General features: G+C 51.7%; 1 protein-coding gene across 3 annotated transcripts in view; it reads right to left on the reverse strand.

Moving 5' to 3' along the window:
* The window catches only part of KIF13B (kinesin family member 13B), a 260,575-nt gene that overhangs the window by 59,040 nt on the left and 179,846 nt on the right, over positions 1 to 21,689 (reverse strand). For all 3 annotated transcript variants that reach the window (XM_075598681.1, XM_075598680.1, XM_075598683.1), the window contains exons 25-28: positions 19,532 to 19,678; positions 13,644 to 13,673; positions 9,375 to 9,474; positions 7,928 to 8,054 (exon numbers count right to left, since the gene is read on the reverse strand). In XM_075598681.1, coding sequence (XP_075454796.1) covers positions 7,928 to 8,054; positions 9,375 to 9,474; positions 13,644 to 13,673; positions 19,532 to 19,678 — 404 coding nt within the window. The remainder of the gene's footprint in view (positions 1 to 7,927; positions 8,055 to 9,374; positions 9,475 to 13,643; positions 13,674 to 19,531; positions 19,679 to 21,689) is intronic.

A 21,689-nucleotide genomic window follows, 5' to 3' on the forward strand; every position in this document is an offset into this window, starting at 1 on the left:
GATGTAATTTCTCTTCAGAAGGACTTGGAGAGACTGGAAACGTGGGCAGGTAAATGGCAGATGAGATTTAATACAGGTAAATGTAATGTTATGCATTTGGGAAGCTAGAATAAAAAGGCGACTTACAAATTAAATGGGGATATCCTTGATGGAGAAGGATTTAGGAGTGCTTGTAGACAGCAGGCTTAGCAATAGTGCCCAAAGTCATGCAGTAGCTGCACAGGCAAACAAGATCTTATCTTGCATAAAACGGGCAATGGATGGAAGGGAAATAAACATTATTATGCCCCTTTACAAAGCATTAGTAAGACCACACCTTGAATTTGGAGTACGATTTTGGGCACCACTCCTTAGAAAATACATTATGCAACTAGAGAGTGCAGAGAAGAGCCACCAAATTAATAAAGGGGATGGACAATCTAACTTATGAGGAGAGGCTAGCTAAATTAGATGTATTTACATTAGAAAAGAGGCGTCTAAGAGGGGATATGATAACTATATGCAAATATATTCGGGGACAGTACAAGGAGCTTTCAAAAGAACTATTTATCCCACGGGCAGTACTAAGGACTCGGGCCATCCCTTAAGGTTGGAGGAAAGGAGATTTCACTAGCAACAAAGGCAGATACAATAGATGGCAGATACAATAGATATCTTCAAAAAATAGTTGTGCGTCTATTAGAAAGTTATACATGTATATGCCAAATAAGTAAACATGGGAAGGATGTTGATACAGGGAGTAATCTGATTGCCATTATTTGGAGTTAGGAAGAAATTTATTTTTCCCCTTATGAGATATCATTGGATGATATGTCACTGGGGTTTCTTGTTTGCCTTCCTCTGGATCAATAAGTAAGTATAGATTTAGGATAAAGTATCTGTTGTCTAAATGTAGAATAGGTTGGACTTGATGGACGTCTGTTTTCAACTTCATCTACTATGTAACTGTAACTTCTATAAAGTCCCTATAAGCACGAGGTCATTGTGCTGTGCAGCCATTTCTAGCAAGGTGTTGTGATGGTCATATTGGTGGCATGTTTCTGTACCTGCTATATTATGAACAAAGCACAAATACATCTATTTGTTAGCATTCTAAAGCAGAGCTCGGCGCCGGACACGTCAGACAGAGCTCGGCGCCGGACACGTCAGACAGAGCTCGGCGCCGGACACGTCAGACAGAGCTCGGCGCCGGACACGTCAGACAGAGCTCGGCGCCGGACACGTCAGACAGAGCTCGGCGCCGGACACGTCAGACAGAGCTCGGCGCCGGACACGTCAGACAGAGCTCGGCGCCGGACACGTCAGACAGAGCTCGGCGCCGGACACGTCAGACAGAGCTCGGCGCCGGACACGTCAGACAGAGCTCGGCGCCGGACACGTCAGACAGAGCTCGGCGCCGGACACGTCAGACAGAGCTCGGCGCCGGACACGTCAGACAGAGCTCGGCGCCGGACACGTCAGACAGAGCTCGGCGCCGGACACGTCAGACAGAGCTCGGCGCCGGACACGTCAGACAGAGCTCGGCGCCGGACACGTCAGACAGAGCTCGGCGCCGGACACGTCAGACAGAGCTCGGCGCCGGACACGTCAGACAGAGCTCGGCGCCGGACACGTCAGACAGAGCTCGGCGCCGGACACGTCAGACAGAGCTCGGCGCCGGACACGTCAGACAGAGCTCGGCGCCGGACACGTCAGACAGAGCTCGGCGCCGGACACGTCAGACAGAGCTCGGCGCCGGACACGTCAGACAGAGCTCGGCGCCGGACACGTCAGACAGAGCTCGGCGCCGGACACGTCAGACAGAGCTCGGCGCCGGACACGTCAGACAGAGCTCGGCGCCGGACACGTCAGACAGAGCTCGGCGCCGGACACGTCAGACCGAGCTCGGCGCCGGACACGTCAGACAGAGCTCGGCGCCGGACACGTCAGACAGAGCTCGGCGCCGGACACGTCGGACACGTGAGACCGAGCTCAGTGCCGGACGCGTGAGACAGAGCTCAGTGCCGGACACGTCAGACAGAGCTTAGTGCCGGACGCGTGAGACAGAGCTCAGCGCCGGACACGTCAGACAGAGCTCGGCGCCGGACACGTCAGACAGAGCTCCGTGTCGGACGCGTGAGACCGAGCTCAGTGCCGGATGCGCCAGACAGAGCTCAGCGCCGGACGTGTCAGACAGAGCTCCGTGCCGGACACGTGACACAGAGCTCTGTGCCGGACACGTGACACAGAGCTCAGCGCCGGACACGTCAGACAGAGCTCCGTGCCAGACACGTCGGACACGTGAGACCGAGCTCAGTGCCGGACACGTGAGACAGAGCTCCGTGCCGGACGCGTGAGACCGAGCTCAGTGCCGGACATGTGAGACCGAGCGCAGTGCCGGACGCGCGAGACCGAGCTCAGTGCCGGACGCGTGAGACAGAGCTCCGTGCCGGACGCGTGGACAGAGCTCAGTGCCAAACATGTGAGACAGAGCTCAGCGCCGGACGCGTGAGACAGAGCTCAGCGCCGGACGCTTGAGACAGAGCTCCGTGCCGGACGTGTGAGACAGAGCTCAGCGCCGGACGCCTGAGACCGAGCTCCGTGCAGAGGAAGATTATTAAGGTGGTTTCAAAAGGCTCAAGCAAAGCAAAAAAACAGGTGGAAGTGGAGAGAGGCGATACTGACACTGTGTATTAGTCTTTACAATGTAAAAATGATGCATCGGTTTGTGCAGAGGGGCTTTCTTTCCCCCCCAAAAGCTCATTTTTGTTGAATAACCAAACCTGATAAAGAAAAAAAAAAGAAGACGGAGCTCCAAGACACAGGAGCCCCGCCTCCCAGACACAGGAGCCCCGCCTCCCAGACACAGGAGCCCCGCCTCCCAGACACAGGAGCCCCGCCTCCCAGACACAGGAGCCCCGCCTCCCAGACACAGGAGCCCCGCCTCCCAGACACAGGAGCCCCGCCTCCCAGACACAGGAGCCCCGCCTCCCAGACACAGGAGCACAGCACGGACACAACCTGTTGTGAGACAGGAGTAACGGAAGAGTTGGAGCGGGGTCACAGAATAGCATCATGTTTGGGAACGTATACAGGAGGAGGTGGGGGATGCAATGTGAACACAAGCATCATACAAACGTAAACGTAGTGTACTGCACACCAGTTGTGCTCAACGTCACCTGTGCTGAAGCTGGGATATCCTGAAAACATGACCTGTTAGGGTGTGCGGGGGGGGTGGGAGGGCTTGAGAACTCGAGTTGAGCCCCCCTGTTACAGAGTTCACCAGCACTGAGGGTCTTTAAAAGTACTTGCTGTGGACAACCAGGCTGCACATGTCCCGCTTCCTTGTAACCTCTCACACGCGAGCTTAAACATTCCCCAATGCCAGGTTCATGGCAACAACAAACATAAAAATGTGACTGCCGTTCCGACGTTTCCCCCCCATGTAATTATTATGTCCCGCTAATTGATTCAGGATGTCAGCAAAGGAATGGTTTATTGCCACTAAATTGTGTGCAACATTACTCAGCTCCTCGCTCCTTTCATGTATAATTAATGCCGCGCTCTCGGGGCTGTTTCATTTCCCTTTTTCCTCCCGCTCGGTAAATTGCATGCAGCACTCGCTGACAGAGGAACCAGGCGCTTAAAACCAGAGGCCCAACAGCTGAAGCCACGGCTGTGCAACGCTGCACCCTTTTAAGTGAGCGAGTTGGGTAATTAACACGGCAGCTCGTTTGATCCTGTGCGCGGGGATTCTTGCGCTGATTCGGGTCCGGCTGCAGGTCAAAAACGACTTTGATCAAGAATAAAATAAATGTAGGAAGGAGATGAAAGCCTTTGCCACTCTGCAATATCAGGGAACAGAACGGGGATGGCTGGTACCCCGGCCCCATAATGCAGCACACAGGAAGCCAGCGATGCACACTGAATTAATATGGTGCATTAATCCTCCAGCCTGGAGTTAAGGGAAAATAAAATTGATATTGTTTTATACAGATTCTGCCCATTTTTGGCAAATTCATAATAATGATCTTCTGAACAGTGCTGCAAATAGGTCTGTTAAAGGTACAGGGCCATATTGACTAAGTGATGCTATTTCATAGGAGCAAAAATTATTTTGTTAATTGTGTGCAGCTGGTCTCAGTTGCTTATGGGAGGGTAGTGTCCCCTCCCCCCCCCCCCCCCCCAAGGTTTAAGCTTGCCCCACCCCACTTTCCAAGTTGGCAGGTCAGCTTCATTTTGCCAGGTTACGACAGATCCAATGTGATCATTCTTCCTGTAATTATACAGGTAAATAAGAATTTTAACCCAGGTGAGTGTTAGGACCTGCTTTGGTCATGTCTTGTAAGTGGCAGCACGCTTAAGACGCTTTGGCCAAAGGGTTAAACTAAATGACCCTTTTTACAAGAGATATATTAGGTATTGCACTGTGTATTTTTGTCACATTTTAAGTAGCTTTGGGCATCTTTGTTTTTTGTTGTATACATTTAGCCACACCCACTAGCACTCCTTTTGACACTTGTATGCATATATATATATATATATATATATATTATGTGGTAATGGTTGGGGTTTCTCAGAGCTTGTTGGGAATCTGTGTATTTCATAGGAGCCTTTCATGCGTTAACTGGTGCCAGAAGGTATAATATGGAATAACGTCGCTTAGTAAACGCGTAACAACCTTTAACACGATGACCTCATTTTTCTGCTTAAGGACCTGCTGAAGAACACAAGAAACTGGGTCTTCACCCAACGGCACACTTCAAAGTTAGCTATCCTAAGAGAGCTGACCTTCAAATCATATAAAAGTCCCAATGTGACCGCTTCGGAGAGAGAAGCAGAATTCCTGCTGGTTTCAGCCACGCGGCTGCAGTACAAGTTAGAAACAATGACAGAACAATGTCCATGAATGCACAGGTATGGGGGTTCTTTGCTGTACCCCAGATGTGTGCCACGTGTACATAAAGACCCAGCAAAAGGCACATTTAAACCATGTTACAGCTTGTGCAGGTCCATCTATATAGCCTAATAGTAGAGCTGCCTCAGTATGGAGCAAGGGAAGTAGGAGACAGACGGAGCCTGGAAGGTCAGAGTTGGGCTGCGGGGAAGGTCAGAGTTGGGCTGCGGGGAAGGTCAGAGTTGGGCTGCGGGGAAGGTCAGAGTTGGGCTGCGGGGAAGGTCAGAGTTAGGCTGCGGGGAAGGTCAGAGTTAGGCTGCGGGGAAGGTCAGAGTTGGGCTGCGGGGAAGGTCAGAGTTGGGCTGCGGGGAAGGTCAGAGTTGGGCTGCGGGGAAGGTCAGAGTTGGGATGTGGGGAAGGTCAGAGTTGGACTGCGGGGAAGGTCAGAGTTGGGCTGCGGGGAAGGTCAGAGTTGGGATGCGGGGAAGGTCAGAGTTGGGCCGCGCGGAAGGTCAGAGTTGGGCCGTGCGGAAGGTCAGAGTTGGGCCGCGCGGAAGGTCAGAGTTGGGCCGCGGGGAAGGTCAGAGTTGGGCCGCGGGGAAGGTCAGAGTTGGGCCGCGGGGAAGGTCAGAGTTGGGCCGCGGGGAAGGTCAGAGTTGGGCCGCGGGGAAGGTCAGAGTTGGGCCGCGGGGAAGGTCAGAGTTGGGCCGCGGGGAAGGTCAGAGTTGGGCCGCGGGGAAGGTCAGAGTTGGGCCGCGGGGAAGGTCAGAGTTGGGCTGCGCGGAAGGTCAGAGTTGGGCCGCGGGGAAGGTCAGAGTTGGGCCGCGGGGAAGGTCAGAGTTGGGCCGCGGGGAAGGTCAGAGTTGGGCCGCGGGGAAGGTCAGAGTTGGGCCGCGGGGAAGGTCAGAGTTGGGCTGCGCGGAAGATCAGAGTTGGGCCGCGGGGAAGGTCAGAGTTGAGCTGCGGGGAAGGTCAGAGTTGGGCTGCGGGGAAGGTCAGAGTTGGGCTGTGCGGAAGGTTAGAGTTGGGCTGCGCGGAAGATCAGAGTTGGGCTGCGGGGAAGGTCAGAGTTGGGCTGCGGGGAAGGTCAGAGTTGGGCTGCGGGGAAGGTCAGAGTTGGGATGCGGGGAAGGTCAGAGTTGGGATGCGGGGAAGGTCAGAGTTGGGCTGCGGGGAAGGTCAGAGTTGGGCTGTGCGGAAGGTCAGAGTTGGGCTGCGGGGAAGGTCAGAGTTGGGATGCGGGGAAGGTCAGAGTTGGGATGCGGGGAAGGTCAGAGTTGGGCTGCGGGGAAGGTCAGAGTTGGGCTGTGCGGAAGGTCAGAGTTGGGCTGCGGGGAAGGTCAGAGTTGGGATGTGCGGAAGGTCAGAGTTGGGCTGCGGGGAAGGTCAGAGTTGGGCTGCGCGGAAGATCAGAGTTGGGCTGCGGGGAAGGTCAGAGTTGGGATGCGGGGAAGGTCAGAGTTGGGATGCGGGGAAGGTCAGAGTTGGGCTGCGGGGAAGGTCAGAGTTGGGATGTGGGGAAGGTCAGAGTTGGGCCGCGGGGAAGGTCAGAGTTGGGCCGCGGGGAAGGTCAGAGTTGGGCCGCGGGGAAGGTCAGAGTTGGGCCGCGGGGAAGGTCAGAGTTGGGCCGCGGGGAAGGTCAGAGTTGGGCCGCGGGGAAGGTCAGAGTTGGGCCGCGGGGAAGGTCAGAGTTGGGCCGCGGGGAAGGTCAGAGTTGGGCCGCGGGGAAGGTCAGAGTTGGGCTGCGGGGAAGGTCAGAGTTCGGCTGCGCGGAAGGTCAGAGTTGGGCTGCGGGGAAGGTCAGAGTTGGGCTGTGCGGAAGGTCAGAGTTGGGCTGTGGGGAAGGTCAGAGTTGGGATGTGCGGAAGGTCAGAGTTGGGCTGCGGGGAAGGTCAGAGTTGGGCTGCGCGGAAGATCAGAGTTGGGCTGCGCAGAAGATCAGAGTTGGGATGCGGGGAAGGTCAGAGTTGGGCCGCGCGGAAGGTCAGAGTTGGGCTGCGCGGAAGGTCAGAGTTGGGATGCGGGGAAGGTCAGAGTTGGGATGCGGGGAAGGTCAGAGTTGGGATGCGGGGAAGGTCAGAGTTGGGATGCGGGGAAGGTCAGAGTTGGGATGTGCGGAAGGTCAGAGTTGGGATGTGGGGAAGGTCAGAGTTGGGATGAGGGGAAGGTCAGAGTTGGGATGTGCGGAAGGTCAGAGTTGGGATGAGGGGAAGGTCAGAGTTGGGATGTGCGGAAGGTCAGAGTTGGGATGTGCGGAAGGTCAGAGTTGGGATGAGGGGAAGGTCAGAGTTGGGATGTGCGGAAGGTCAGAGTTGGGATGTGCGGAAGGTCAGAGTTGGGATGTGGGGAAGGTCAGAGTTGGGATGTGCGGAAGGTCAGAGTTGGTCTGTGCGGAAGGTCAGAGTTGGGATGAGGAGAAGGTCAGAGTTGGGCTGCGGGGAAGGTCAGAGTTGGGCCGCCTTGAAGGTCAGAGTTGGGATGTGCGGAAGGTCAGAGTTGGGCTGCGGGGAAGGTCAGAGTTGGGCCGCCTTGAAGGTCAGAGTTGGGGTGTGCGGAAGGTCAGAGTTGATTTACACTAGATGAAACATATCAGGCTTGGGTACAGTATGTCTTACTACGGGGGGCAGCGACAGACAGTGAAGCAAAAGCCTTTGGTGGTATGGAGCACAGCACAAAAACCATATTAAAAACAAGTTCCAATTCATTACAGGGGATCTGAAAGTTTAGCAGCCGTCCTACAAAACAGCGGCTCCAACATGTGCTGAAAAATAGCAACCGACAGTAAGAAACCAGCTGGAAAACCCCCCGAGCCCACATAGAAGTCAGCGGAACAACGTGACACAGCAGCATGTCCGTGTAAATAACACCAGCGGGAGGGAAGGAACCTGGGATTATGCCGGCCGGCGGGCGGGCTGCGGGCTGCTGCGTACTAGAGCAAAGCTAAATATAAGAAAGGATGATCGGGATGGAGAAATGAGAAGACACCGCAACCCGCAACCAATACAGGATTCGGGAAGAGTCAGTGCACCACTTCTAGGCTTTCATCCTCACCAATTAGCAGGAGCCCCAGGAATCCCACTGCCCGCTGTGGGCACCATGACTGCGTTCCTCTCCTCGGTCAACGTCAGCCTCATCTCTAGCAGCTGCGCCTCCCGATCCGCATCGTCTTCCGTTTTATCTGTGGTCAAACACAGGGTCGTGTGTGTCATTGCTGCGTTTTTATCTGCAGACACTGCGGTGGTTACGTACAGACACTTCAGGGCGTAGCTTTCAGGATAGTCCGGCAAAAAAATAACCCAACCTGCTACAATTAAGGTTTCACCTTGGGACAATCGGAGGTCATTACACTCTACACGCAACGTTAGGTTTCAAAGCAGGGGAGGGCAACTCCAGTCCTCAAGGGCCACCAACAGGTCAGGTTTTCGGGATGTCCCTGCTTCAGCACAGGTGGCTCAGTCGAGGCTGTGCTGAAGCAGGGACTGATTGAGCCACCTGTGCTGAAACTAGGCTATCCTGAAAACCTGACCCTTGGGGGTGGGGGCGCGCTTGAGGACTGGAGTTAACGCCACTGGTTTAGAGGAGTGCAAGTTGGTTGAAGCCGGGAACCTTTAGCTCTTCAAAGTATGTGAAGGATTGAGAATATATTACAATAATAATAACAATAAAAAAAAAAAAAAATCTGATATTTTCATCTGAAGGAATGTGCCCCCAGTCAGACTGTGCATATACAGGTATATACAAATATATGACATTATCTCATTGGTAAGATATTCTTTGCACATAGTAATAGTTACACTGCATACATGGAAGAATGCAGGGGTCACACTTTCCATGCTACATATGTTGGCGACACCATTATTCTTTTCAGTAAATGGCGTGTTTCGCTCAGTGTGCATTTAATATGCAGATCAATGTAAACCCCTTTTGTCTTTTATTTCATGCTGCATTAGGGCCTGCAATTCCTATGCACTCGGCCATTGTTGGGTGGATAGACAAGTGTGCCATCTTCTGGCCCAAAAATGTACGTACTGTATATAAACCCTCTGAACCAAGACATGTGAAAATAGAACTGTATTGCAGGCTTCATGCTTAATCGAACGGAGCCAGAAAGAAATGGTTAATTTTGGATTAATCGCAGTCTTTTACGCAGAAGGGGGGTAGATTATAAACTTGAAACGGGTCTTGATTTTTAGGTGAATTCGCCAAGCGATGGACTCTGGAGTCTTAAGCTCCGCTTCAGAAAGCTTTGCAGAGAAGAACCCTGCTCCCCACGGCCATCTTTCTCATTACATCATTTTAAAGATTTAAAATGAGGAGAGACACACACATCCTCTATGGCTGAATCCCAAAACGGGGGAGGGAATTTGCCATTTAATGACAATCCCAAGACTTCATTTCCAAAATGTTGCTATGATTGCGAGAGACCCATAACATTCTTCAATGGATAAGTATAAAACATTGTATTTAGGGGGGTGGGAAATAGCCACATCCGGAATACCTGGCTTGCTGACCAGTTTCTGCAGCTGTTCGTCCAAATACTCCTGGCGTTTTGTCAGGACATTGAGCCACTTTCTCCGCAGTCTCTCCAAATCTCGGTCCTGGAAGAAGCAGATCCAATAAAACACAGCGAATGCAGAAAGCCATTAAAAGGGTCACAGGACAGGGCTCCCCTCCCCCCCAGGACCAGGGCTCCCCTCCCCCAGGACCAGGGCTCCCCCCTCCCCCCCAAGACAGGGCTCCCTCCCCCCCCCCCAAGACAGGGCTCCCTCCCCCCCCCAAGACAGGGCTCCCTCTCCCCCCCCAAGACAGGGCTCCCTCCCCCCCCCCCAAGACAGGGCTCCCTCCCCCCCCCCCCCAAGACAGGGCTCCGTCCCCGCCCCCCAAAACAGGGCTCCCTCCCCCCCCCCAAAACAGGGCTCCCTCCCCCCCCCCCAAGACAGGGCTCCCTCCCCCCCCCAAAAGACAGGGCTCCCTCCCCCCCCCCCAGGACAGGGCTCCCTCCCCCCCCCAGGACAGGGCTCCCTCCCCCCCCCAAAACAGGGCTCCCTCCCTCCCCCCCCCAGGACAGGGCTCCCTCCCCCCCCCAGGACAGGGCTCCCTCCCCCCCCCAGGACAGGGCTCCCTCCCCCCCCCCAGGACAGGGCTCCCTCCCCCCCAGGACAGGGCTCCCTCCCCCCCAGGACAGGGTTCCCTCCCCCAGCACAGGGCTTCCCCCCCCCCACCAACTGGACAGGGCTCCCTCCCCCCAACGGGACAGGGCTCCCTCCCCCCAATGGGACAGGGCTCCCTCCCCCCAATGGGACAGGGCTCCCTCCCCCCAACACAGGGCTCCCTCCCCCCAACACAGGGCTCCCTCCCCCCAACACAGGGCTCCCTCCCCCCAACACAGGGCTCCCTCCCCCCAACACAGGGCTCCCTCCCCCCCCAGGACAGGGCTCCCTCCCCCCCCCCAGGACAGGGCTCCCTCTCCCCCCCAGGACAGGGTTCCCTCCCCCCCAGGACAGGGTTCCCTCCCCCAGGACAGGGTTCCCTCCCCCAGGACAGGGTTCCCTCCCCCAGGACAGCACTTTCAATGCTTGTTTGCTACAGAATACATTGAAGTCTTAACAAAAAATCCAAAAATAAAGAAGTTAAAGTAAAACATCATTATTTGCGATGCTGGTGATCTTTAGTGAGCCCCGGCAAATATTCTACATGGGAAAATCTGATGTTAAAAAAAAAAAAAAAGTGTGTGTAAGTGTCTCCCATTTAGATGAGAAGACATTGAGTTGATTGCACTCAAATGAATCCGACGTGCTCAACAAGACATTGCAAATATAAGTCCCTTGAGTGTTCTCTCTATTAGCATGCCGTGTACACACACACACACACACACACACACACACACACACACACACACACACACACACACACACACACACAGGTTTTAGAATAAACAAAGCACAAGGCTTCCACATGCTGCAGTTCAAATACTGTACAGGCTTTAAGAGATAAATCTACCCCATATGAAGCTCTATAATAAGAGTGAAACGCGTGGGGTGATTTTGGACTTCTTTAAAGAGCTTATTTGTACATCAGAAGAAATCCTTGGTCCCTGGAAGGCGGACTCTCCTCCTCTGCTTACTCTGACTGCGGCTGTGATGTCATCATACTGCGCGGGCCCTCGAACAACTGAGCTGACAGACGGTCCCACGAGGATTCAGTGTTCCTTCCCTGATTCTGAGCAGTCTAACTGCGCCTGACTGTCTAATTGTAAATGCATTGCTTGATTTCTGCTTGTGAAACACATATTTTTTAGGCTCTTTTTGCCGTCCTTTCTTTCCCACATACTGGAAGCCTGGTGTATCCTGCTACATCTCCTGTGCCACGGATAATCAGTGCCACAGAGATATATCTCTTAAAGTCTGTATTTCAGCTGCAGCACGAGTGGGATACCTCCTATTTTTGCATATTTTATCACTTTTTTGTTCCCTAATTTGGGATTATCTGCACTAGATTGTATTTTTTCTCTCCCCCCCCCCCCCATGCACTTTCTTTATTCTAAAACCAGTCCTGTTTGACGCCTGAAAACATCATTGTATTCAGTGCTGCATCTCTCCTAGAGGTCATATACATGTGTTATTTCATACTAAGCACTCTCACTATATGTATTCACATATGCATGAGCTTTTATTTAGGTATTTATTCACTCGTACATTTTTGCGCTAGTTTCTTTTTTTTCTATACATATGAATAGATCGCACTCAAGGGAGTTAGTACACAATGCAGAACGTTTATTGCAGAGAATATGGACAATGGTTTCAATATACAGTAGGACTGAAATCATGTACCAATTCCCTTGAGCGCGCACACACACACACACACACACACACACACACACACACACACACACACACGTTTGGATTGAATCTCACATAACCATGATGTGTTACAGCTGCAGCCCAGACCATTTCTCTTCCAAAGTATTTCTGATCGGAGGTGTTTTATTGTAGCCCTACACGCTGTAAATCAGCGGAAATTATATGGGAGCTATGTAAGACGCCGTGCGCACATTTATAATACATCTCACAAGCCTCTTACAGGAAGGACACTGTCATGCAAAAAAAGATCGAGCAGCGACAAGCGCAATAAATCCCGGGCCCTGACTGACAGGGCAGATAAAATGTTAAGATGCATTAAGGATCCCTAATGCATGAGGCCTTGAAGGCTGTGCTTAGGTTGAGGTATCTCACAGGGGACACGGTCAGGACCAGGGCAAATGAAATGAGCTGATTAGAAACTTTAAAATATGCCAGATGATAGCTATGCTAAAAACCTACTGCTGGAGTCTAAAGGAGACAGCAATAAAACAGGCGAGCGGCCAGGCCAAGACTCCTCATGGCACTAGACCAAGCTTCTAAAAGGTTGTTACAATGTCATTGACAAGTCAGTGTACTGTAGACACGGCGGGGGGTCCCTCTTCAAAATGATGTGAAGCTGCTTCCTAGTGCTGGGTAACCAGGGTTGCCACCACTCTGGGTTTCACCTGGAGACTATGGGTTTTAGCCACGGGTCTACCTAGTAAATGTCCGGGTGGTGGCAACCCTTGGTACGGGGTGGGCGGTGGGCAGCAACATCTCCCAGCATCTCCCCCTGCAACTACTGTCAAATGGCGCAACGTTGCCATGCCAATGGGAACGCCACGTGACGTAACCGTTGCCATGACGTGACCCTACGTGACATCACGACGTCATGTGGCGCCACATTGTCATGGCAACTTGACCCCGCGCAACGTGACATAGCGTCCCGTTGATATGGCAACGCAGTGTGTCATTTGACACTACAAAGCCATATTGAAGAGAGTTGCAGGGGGAAGGTGCCGGAAGGACGCCAGAGGTGCTATATTTAAAAATCTCCAGGTTGGCCTTCAGTCGAAGGTGGCAACCCTGTGGGTAACAGTTCAGCTCCCGTCAAATGAATGGGACGAAACTCGGCCCTAGCTTTGTGAAACTGCTTCATAGCGTATTGATTAAGGGACTTAGGCTGAGATTATAGTGCGCACAGCCTTGGTGCACTCCTGCAGCCCTAGCGCTTAGTGATTATAGCTGCAGGAGATTGGGGTGGTGTGGCGGACGCGTCCCAAAGCTGGTTCGCCCTCTTTGGCTGAACCGCTTCACGTGACGCGGTAGTGCCCCTCCATTGTTTTTTTTTATTTTGTCCCGGCGGCGTGCGCAGGCACTATCTCAGCCTAAAGCTCCCACTCATTATGATGTGCTATGATCCCCAGCAAACAAGTGTCACAGATGTGTAGCACATACCAGCTTACAGAAAAAAAAACCACAAAATAGGATTATAAACAATTTGTGAATTTGTGTGTGTAACGTCTATGCATTCGTTAGGTGTTCTGCCACGTTCTCTGTGGCTAGCAATCATATGAAGCAGAGATTCAGACATGTACTGTGTATGGGACACACAGGCTGTAACCTCCCGACTCCACGGGGAGCGCAAGATTAACAGGCGGAAATAACGACAAAACCCAAAATATTCCCACCTCCCCATCCCCCTGTACCCTATGTCTGCACTTCCCCTTCCTTATAGATTGTAAGCTCCTTGAGGCAGAGCCCGCTATACCCACTGTAACAGCGTATGCTTATTTTACCATTTCCGTCCGCCTACCCTATTGTACTGCGCTACGGAATAGGTTGGCGAGTTATAACTAAATGATGATAATAACATGGCTAAAAATTGAAAACGAGTCAACGGCAAAGTCAAAGCTGCAAATATTTACCTGATAGCTGTCAATGTCATTTCCTTCATCCTACAAGGAGGCAGAAACAAATATATGTGAGGACTGGACAGTAACTTACCTACCCCATATATATATATATATATTGTTCTTCACATGGGATACAATATGCTTAAACCCTTCTGTGCCAGGTGCAATCTAGCATTGAAGGGGTTACTATCCATACCCCATTACATCTTCACATTTACGGTTGCCCACAGTTCTTTCTGGGGGACAGCAAATGCCCGAAAGTGTGGACGTTCCCCTTATGAGTACAGTACATAGCTGCGGTGCCCTAAACCTGTACAGAGAAGAGAGCGAGAGAAGGCAGACGCCGGGGAAGGAGCGCGAGAAGGCAGACACTGAGAAAGGACCGCGAGAAGGCGGACGCAGAGGAAGGAGCGAGAGAAGGCAGACGCAGAGGAAGGAGCGCGAGAAGGCGGACGCAGAGGAAGGAGCGAGAGAAGGCAGACGCAGAGGAAGGAGCGAGAGAAGGCAGACGCCGAGGAAGGAGCGAGAGAAGGCAGCCGCCGAGAAAGGAGCGCGAGAAGGCAGACACTGAGAAAGGAGCGCGAGAAGGCGGACGCAGAGGAAGGAGCGAGAGAAGGCAGACGCAGAGGAAGGAGCGAGAGAAGGCAGACGCAGGGAAAGGAGCGAGAGAAGGCAGACGCAGAGGAAGGAGCGAGAGAAGGCAGACGCAGAGGAAGGAGCGAGAGAAGGCAGACGCCGAGAAAGGAGCGCGAGAAGGCATACGCCAAGAAAGGAGCGCGAGAAGGCAGACGCCGAGAAAGGAGCGCGAGAAGGCAGACGCCGAGAAAGGAGCGCGAGAAGGCAGACGCCGAGAAAGGAGCGCGAGAAGGCGGACGCCGAGAAAGGAGCGCGAGAAGGCAGACACCGAGAAAGGAGCGCGAGAAGGCAGACGCCGAGAAAGGAGAGCGAGAAGGCAGACGCCGAGAAAAGAGCGCGAGAAGGCAGACGCCGAGAAAAGAGCACGAGAAGGCAGCCGCCGAGAAAGGAGCGAGAGAAGGCAGACGCAGAGGAAGGAGCGAGAGAAGGCAGACGCAGAGGAAGGAGCGAGATAAGGCAAACGCAGAGGAAGGAGCGAGAGAAGGCAGACGCAGAGAAAGGAGCGAGAGAAGGCAGACGCAGAGGAAGGAGCGAGATAAGGCAGACGCAGAGGAAGGAGCGAGAGAAGGCAGACGAAGAGGAAGGAGCGAGAGAAGGCAGACGCAGAGTAAGGAGCGAGAGAAGGCAGACGCAGAGGAAGGAGCGAGAGAAGGCAGACGCAGAGGAAGGAGCGAGAGAAGGCAGACGCAGAGGAAGGAGCGAGAGAAGGCAGACGCAGAGGAAGGAGCGAGAGAAGGCAGACGCAGAGGAAGGAGCGAGAGAAGGCAGACGCAGAGGAAGGAGCGAGAGAAGGCAGACGCAGAGAAAGGAGCGAGAGAAGGCAGACACAGAGGAAGGAGCGAGAGAAGGCAGACGCCAAGAAAGGAGCGAGAGAAGGCAGACGCCGAGGAAGGAGCGAGAGAAGGCGGATGTAGAGGAAGGAGCGAGAGAAGGCAGACGCAGAGGAAGGAGCGAGAGAAGGCAGACGCAGAGGAAGGAGCGAGAGAAGGCAGACGCAGAGAAAGGAGCGAGAGAAGGCAGACACAGAGGAAGGAGCGAGAGAAGGCAGACGCCAAGAAAGGAGCGAGAGAAGGCAGACGCCGAGGAAGGAGCGAGAGAAGGCGGATGTAGAGGAAGGAGCGAGAGAAGGCAGACGACGAGGAAGGAGCGAGAGAAGGCAGACTCCGAGGAAGAAGCGAGAGAAGGAAGACGCAGAGGAAAGAAGCGAGAGAAGGCAGACGCAGAGGAAGGAGCGAGAGAAGGCAGAGGAAGGAGCGAGAGAAGGCAGACGCAGAGGAAGAAGCGCGAGAAGGCAGACGCAGAGGAAGGGGCGCGAGAAGGCAGACGCAGAGGAAGGAGCGAGAGAAGGCAGACGCTGAGAAAGGAGCGCGAGAAGGCATACGCTGAGAAAGGAGCGCGAGAAGGCAGACGCCGAGAAAAGAGCGCGAGAAGGCAGCCGCCGAGAAAGGAGCGAGAGAAGGCAGACGCAGAGGAAGGAGCGAGAGAAGGCAGACGCAGAGTAAGGAGCGAGATAAGGCAGACGCAGAGGAAGGAGCGAGAGAAGGCAGACGCAGAGGAAGGAGCGCGAGAAGGCAGACGCAGAGGAAGGAGCGAGAGAAGGCAGACGCAGAGGAAGGAGAGAGAGAAGGCAGATGCAGAGGAAGGAGCGAGAGAAGGCAGACGCAGAGGAAGGAGCGAGAGAAGGCAGATGCAGAGGAAGAAGCGAGAGAAGGCAGACGCAGAGGAAGGAGCGAGAGAAGGCAGACGCAGAGGAAGGAGCGAGAGAAGGCAGACGCAGAGGAAGGAGAGAGAGAAGGCAGATGCAGAGGAAGGAGCGAGAGAAGGCAGACGCAGAGGAAGGAGCGAGAGAAGGCAGACGCAGAGGAAGGAGCGAGAGAAGGCAGACGCAGAGAAAGTAAAGCAGGTCACCTCATTCCTTCTGCAAATAGGATGCAAACTGGTGACTTCAGGACAGCATGTACACTGCCACATTTCAGTGTTCCTACTTCCTCTGTTTAGAAGTTGGTAACCTTACTCCCATGGAAATGATTATACCTTATAACAGTGTGGCTCCATAGTCAGGAGCCACCTACTGGCCACGTTTACAAGATTTATCTAATTAACACATAGTAACAAAGGAGGGAGAGGGAGTACTGTAGGGGGTATGATACCTTTTATTGGACAACAAGTAGTTGATGTGTTACTAGCTTTCCAACCTCTCAGGGTCAGGGTAACCCTATGAATACCCATATTCAGAAAAAAAAAACAACATTGTGTATCCAATCATGTTCACTTCAATAGTGACTGCGTGTGGAAAAGCACACGTGCATGAGTAAGGCTGGAATTATAGTGACTGCGTGTGGAAAAGCACACGTGCATGAGTAAGGCTGGAATTATAGTGCCTGCGTGTGGAAAAGCACACGTGCATGAGTAAGGCTGGAATTATAGTGACTGCGTGTGGAAAAGCACACGTGCATGAGTAAGGCTGGAATTATAGTGACTGCGTGTGGAAAAGCACACGTGCATGAGTAAGGCTGGAATTATAGTGACTGCGTGTGGAAAAGCACACGTGCATGAGTAAGGCTGGAATTATAGTGACTGCGTGTGGAAAAGCACACGTGCTTGAGTAAGGCTGGAATTATAGTGCCTGCGTGTGGAAAAGCACACGTGCATGAGTAAGGCTGGAATTATAGTGACTGCGTGTGGAAAAGCAAACGTGCATGAGTAAGGCTGGAATTATAGTGACTGCGTGTGGAAAAGCACACGTGCACGAGTAAGGCTGGAATTATAGTGACTGCGTGTGGAAAAGCACACGTGCACGAGTAAGGCTGGAATTATAGTGACTGCGTGTGGAAAAGCACACGTGCACGAGTAAGGCTGGAATTATAGTGACTGCGTGTGGAAAAGCACACGTGCACGAGTAAGGCTGGAATTATAGTGACTGCGTGTGGAAAAGCACACGTGCACGAGTAAGGCTGGAATTATAGTGACTGCGTGTGGAAAAGCACACGTGCACGAGTAAGGCTGGAATTATAGTGACTGCGTGTGGAAAAGCACACGTGCATGAGTAAGGCTGGAATTATAGTGACTGCGTGTGGAAAAGCACACGTGCATGAGTAAGGCTGGAATTATAGTGCCTGCGTGTGGAAAAGCACACGTGCATGAGTAAGGCTGGAATTATAGTGCCTGCGTGTGGAAAAGCACACGTGCATGAGTAAGGCTGGAATTATAGTGCCTGCGTGTGGAAAAGCACACGTGCATGAGTAAGGCTGGAATTATAGTGACTGCGTGTGGAAAAGCACACGTGCATGAGTAAGGCTGGAATTATAGTGACTGCGTGTGGAAAAGCACACGTGCTTGAGTAAGGCTGGAATTATAGTGACTGCGTGTGGAAAAGCACACGTGCATGAGTAAGGCTGGAATTATAGTGACTGCGTGTGGAAAAGCACACGTGCATGAGTAAGGCTGGAATTATAGTGACTGCGTGTGGAAAAGCACACGTGCATGAGTAAGGCTGGAATTATAGTGACTGCGTGTGGAAAAGCACACGTGCTTGAGTAAGGCTGGAATTATAGTGCCTGCGTGTGGAAAAGCACACGTGCATGAGTAAGGCTGGAATTATAGTGACTGCGTGTGGAAAAGCAAACGTGCATGAGTAAGGCTGGAATTATAGTGACTGCGTGTGGAAAAGCACACGTGCACGAGTAAGGCTGGAATTATAGTGACTGCGTGTGGAAAAGCACACGTGCACGAGTAAGGCTGGAATTATAGTGACTGCGTGTGGAAAAGCACACGTGCACGAGTAAGGCTGGAATTATAGTGACTGCGTGTGGAAAAGCACACGTGCACGAGTAAGGCTGGAATTATAGTGACTGCGTGTGGAAAAGCACACGTGCACGAGTAAGGCTGGAATTATAGTGACTGCGTGTGGAAAAGCACACGTGCACGAGTAAGGCTGGAATTATAGTGCCTGCGTGTGGAAAAGCACACGTGCATGAGTAAGGCTGGAATTATAGTGCCTGCGTGTGGAAAAGCACACGTGCATGAGTAAGGCTGGAATTATAGTGCCTGCGTGTGGAAAAGCACACGTGCATGAGTAAGGCTGGAATTATAGTGACTGCGTGTGGAAAAGCACACGTGCATGAGTAAGGCTGGAATTATAGTGACTGCGTGTGGAAAAGCACACGTGCATGAGTAAGGCTGGAATTATAGTGACTGCGTGTGGAAAAGCACACGTGCATGAGTAAGGCTGGAATTATAGTGACTGCGTGTGGAAAAGCACATGTGCATGAGTAAGGCTGGAATTATAGTGACTGCGTGTGGAAAAGCACACGTGCATGAGTAAGGCTGGAATTATAGTGACTGCGTGTGGAAAAGCACACGTGCATGAGTAAGGCTGGAATTATAGTGCCTGCGTGTGGAAAAGCACACGTGCACGAGTAAGGCTGGAATTATAGTGCCTGCGTGTGGAAAAGCACACGTGCACGAGTAAGGCTGGAATTATAGTGCCTGCGTGTGGAAAAGCACACGTGCACGAGTAAGGCTGGAATTATACTGCCTGCGCGCGACGGAGCGCTCGCCCACGCGCACTCCTGCAGCCCCAGCGATCTGTCAACGTGGCTGCAGGAGATTGGGGAGGCGTGGCGGACGCGTCACGAAGCTGGTTGGTCCTCATCTGCTGAACCAGCACACGTGACGCAGCTGCGCTTATAAAATTTTTGTTTTTTTTCCTTTTCAAATTGCGGCCACGCCCTTGCGCGCTGCCGCGTGCGCGTGTCCGTACACGATGCACTGTCATAGGGATACGGGTATTTATCATTGACGGGCTAGCGCGACCGCGTGCACAATACTCCAGCCTAAGTCTGCATGATGCCTCTCACAGAAATGTTTACGTGACCCGCTGTGTTACTAAAAAGGGTGTGGGGGTTTTTTCCAAACAGAAATGTTAGCTGAAATATGAATAATTTATTTATTTAATTTTAAAGGTTGTGATGGTTAGTTCAATGAAAAATATATATCTACACCAGGGGTGACCAACTCCTGGCTTCAAGGGCCACCAATAGGTCAGGTTAAGGATATCCCTGCTTCAGCACAGGTGGCTGAGCGAGAGCTTGCACCACCTGTGCTGAAGCAGGGATATCCTTAAAACCGGACTTGTTTGTACCCTTGAGGACTGGAGTTGGCCACTCCTGCTCTACACAATCAAGAGTGCGGCTCTCTCTGCAACGAACAACACTCCCCGATTTCTGCATTACACCTGTGAACAGAATAGAGCACGGTCTCACCTGAAGGAAATCGTGAACTTTGGCCGATTTGGCATGGACTACTTTCACACAACCCACGGAGACGGATAATATGGAATCCTCTATAAGAGGCAGCGTCCCAGAATCCTGCACGGACCTCACTTCTACTTCAATACGCCGTGATTGTCCCTGCGCAAAAAAAAAAAGGAAGTAAGTTCATACACCTATTAGCAGCGCTGTGTGTTAAATGTGTTCCAATAACTTGCTTAGTTCAAAGCTCGTAGCAAAATGGGGAATACGTGCTGCATTAAATCCCAAAGATCCAGGGATCACGGCGGAGTTACAAAGCGGTTTTCTTTGTACGTTCACCGCGAGTACCATTTTTAACCCCTTGGCTGCCAGGGGCGGTAAGCCACACACATTGCTTAGCAATGCACCCTGGCAGTGAAAGAAGAAAGAACCCAACACAAAAAATGATTCCCCCAAAATAAAAAAAAACGCCTTATAATGAAGTGAGAGCCGGATGAAAATATCATTTATTATATAAACAATTAAAAGTGGAACAGTATAGTAATAGGTAATACGGTTAGGCAGTTCATTCTGAGAGCTACTGCACTTTGAGTCTTGTACATGCAATTATCTTTTGCCGGTCGCTCCGGCAGCGAAAGGGTTAAGCAATCCTGGGAGCCCCAGAACCTCTTACTGTACAGCTCCGAGATGCAGGTCTGGGGAAGGTGAATTGCTTTGTATGACCTGTACTTGTGTGGGTCACAGCTCACAGAAATGTAAAAGCAATACTAACGCGGGCGCTCAGAGACGCTCCTCCTGGAAGCCATCACTTCTGCAGACGGTTAGTCAGGGTTTACGTTACACCGAGACTTACAATACAAGGACCACCTTAAAACTATCATTTTCAACTCCTTCAATGCTCTATAAGTACTGAATCCCTATATATTATATACACTGTTCTCTTATAAAGCACCGACCATGAATGCAATGCTGAATAAAGAATTTTTTCCTGGATGGATTAACACGGCGGGGGTCTAACCTAGAAGCATTTTACTCCCCCCCCCCCCCCCCGCAGTCACGGCAGACACTGTCCCCAGCGCAGCGGCCTTTTGGGTTTTCGGCTGCTACGCTGGGCATAGCAAGTCTTGCTACATCTGTATATCTGTATATGTACACACAATAACACAGCTTGAATGAATATGGCAAGTGCACATATCACAATGAGAAACAATTGCGTATATTTCACTCAAACCTCCAGTTTGAAGAAAGAGGCACAACCCTGCACATGTAAGTGCTCGAAAGTGATATATTGCATTCCCAAACATAACCAACGTTGTGGTTCTCCAATGGGCCCGACCACCTAGACGAAGGTCCCACAGAGGAGCAAACGGATCTGGAAAAGGTGGCCTGGGACCAGGAAAAAGACAACGCAAGCTTCTGAACGGACTATTGCTCACAGCAAGACGTGAAGAAGAAATACACAAAGGGAAGAAACCAAGTAAGGAAAACTGCATCACGTAGAGGGTGTGTATGATAGAAGACAGATCCTTTAATCAATTTTATCATCATACGACCTCGCTGACCTTGGATAACCCACTTGTGCCCATTCTGCTGCCTTAAAGCTCACTGAACAAGAGTAAAGAGGCATTTCTTAAAAAGGTGTGTGCAGATGTGAGGGGCATTTGGGGTCATGACCTGTAATGAACAAGTTTTTATGTTTTTTTTCTTTAAACTGATGCATGTTTGCTTTTGGCTGGTCATGAATATGCACTGTTAATTTCTTCACCCACTAAAGACTATTTTGCTGTTGTGGAAAGTCTTCATAGCTAAAGAGCAGCATATTGAATACTAAATGTGTACAGACCCTCCCGGCAGTGACTGGGTTAATGTTGATTACTGGTTAATTAGCCATATACATTGGGGGGAAATTAACAACTTAGCAAAGAGGTAATTGCTGCTAATGTACAAGGTGAGTGAAATTGGTTCTTAAGAGAAGCTCGGGAGTAATTAGATGCAGCCGAGGCATTTTCCAGACAAGTCCTAGGAGACCTATATGCTGAAGGTTTTAATCCACTGCTCCTGCAACCAACAAGGCACTTTTAAAATAGGCAACTGCTTAATTTGCAGCAATTAATGTACATACCAATCTATTAATTACTTAGGTACTTCAGACGGCGTGGAAACCAAACAT

Source organism: Ascaphus truei, chromosome 4 (assembly GCF_040206685.1).
Source record: "Ascaphus truei isolate aAscTru1 chromosome 4, aAscTru1.hap1, whole genome shotgun sequence".
NCBI lineage: Eukaryota > Metazoa > Chordata > Amphibia > Anura > Ascaphidae > Ascaphus > Ascaphus truei.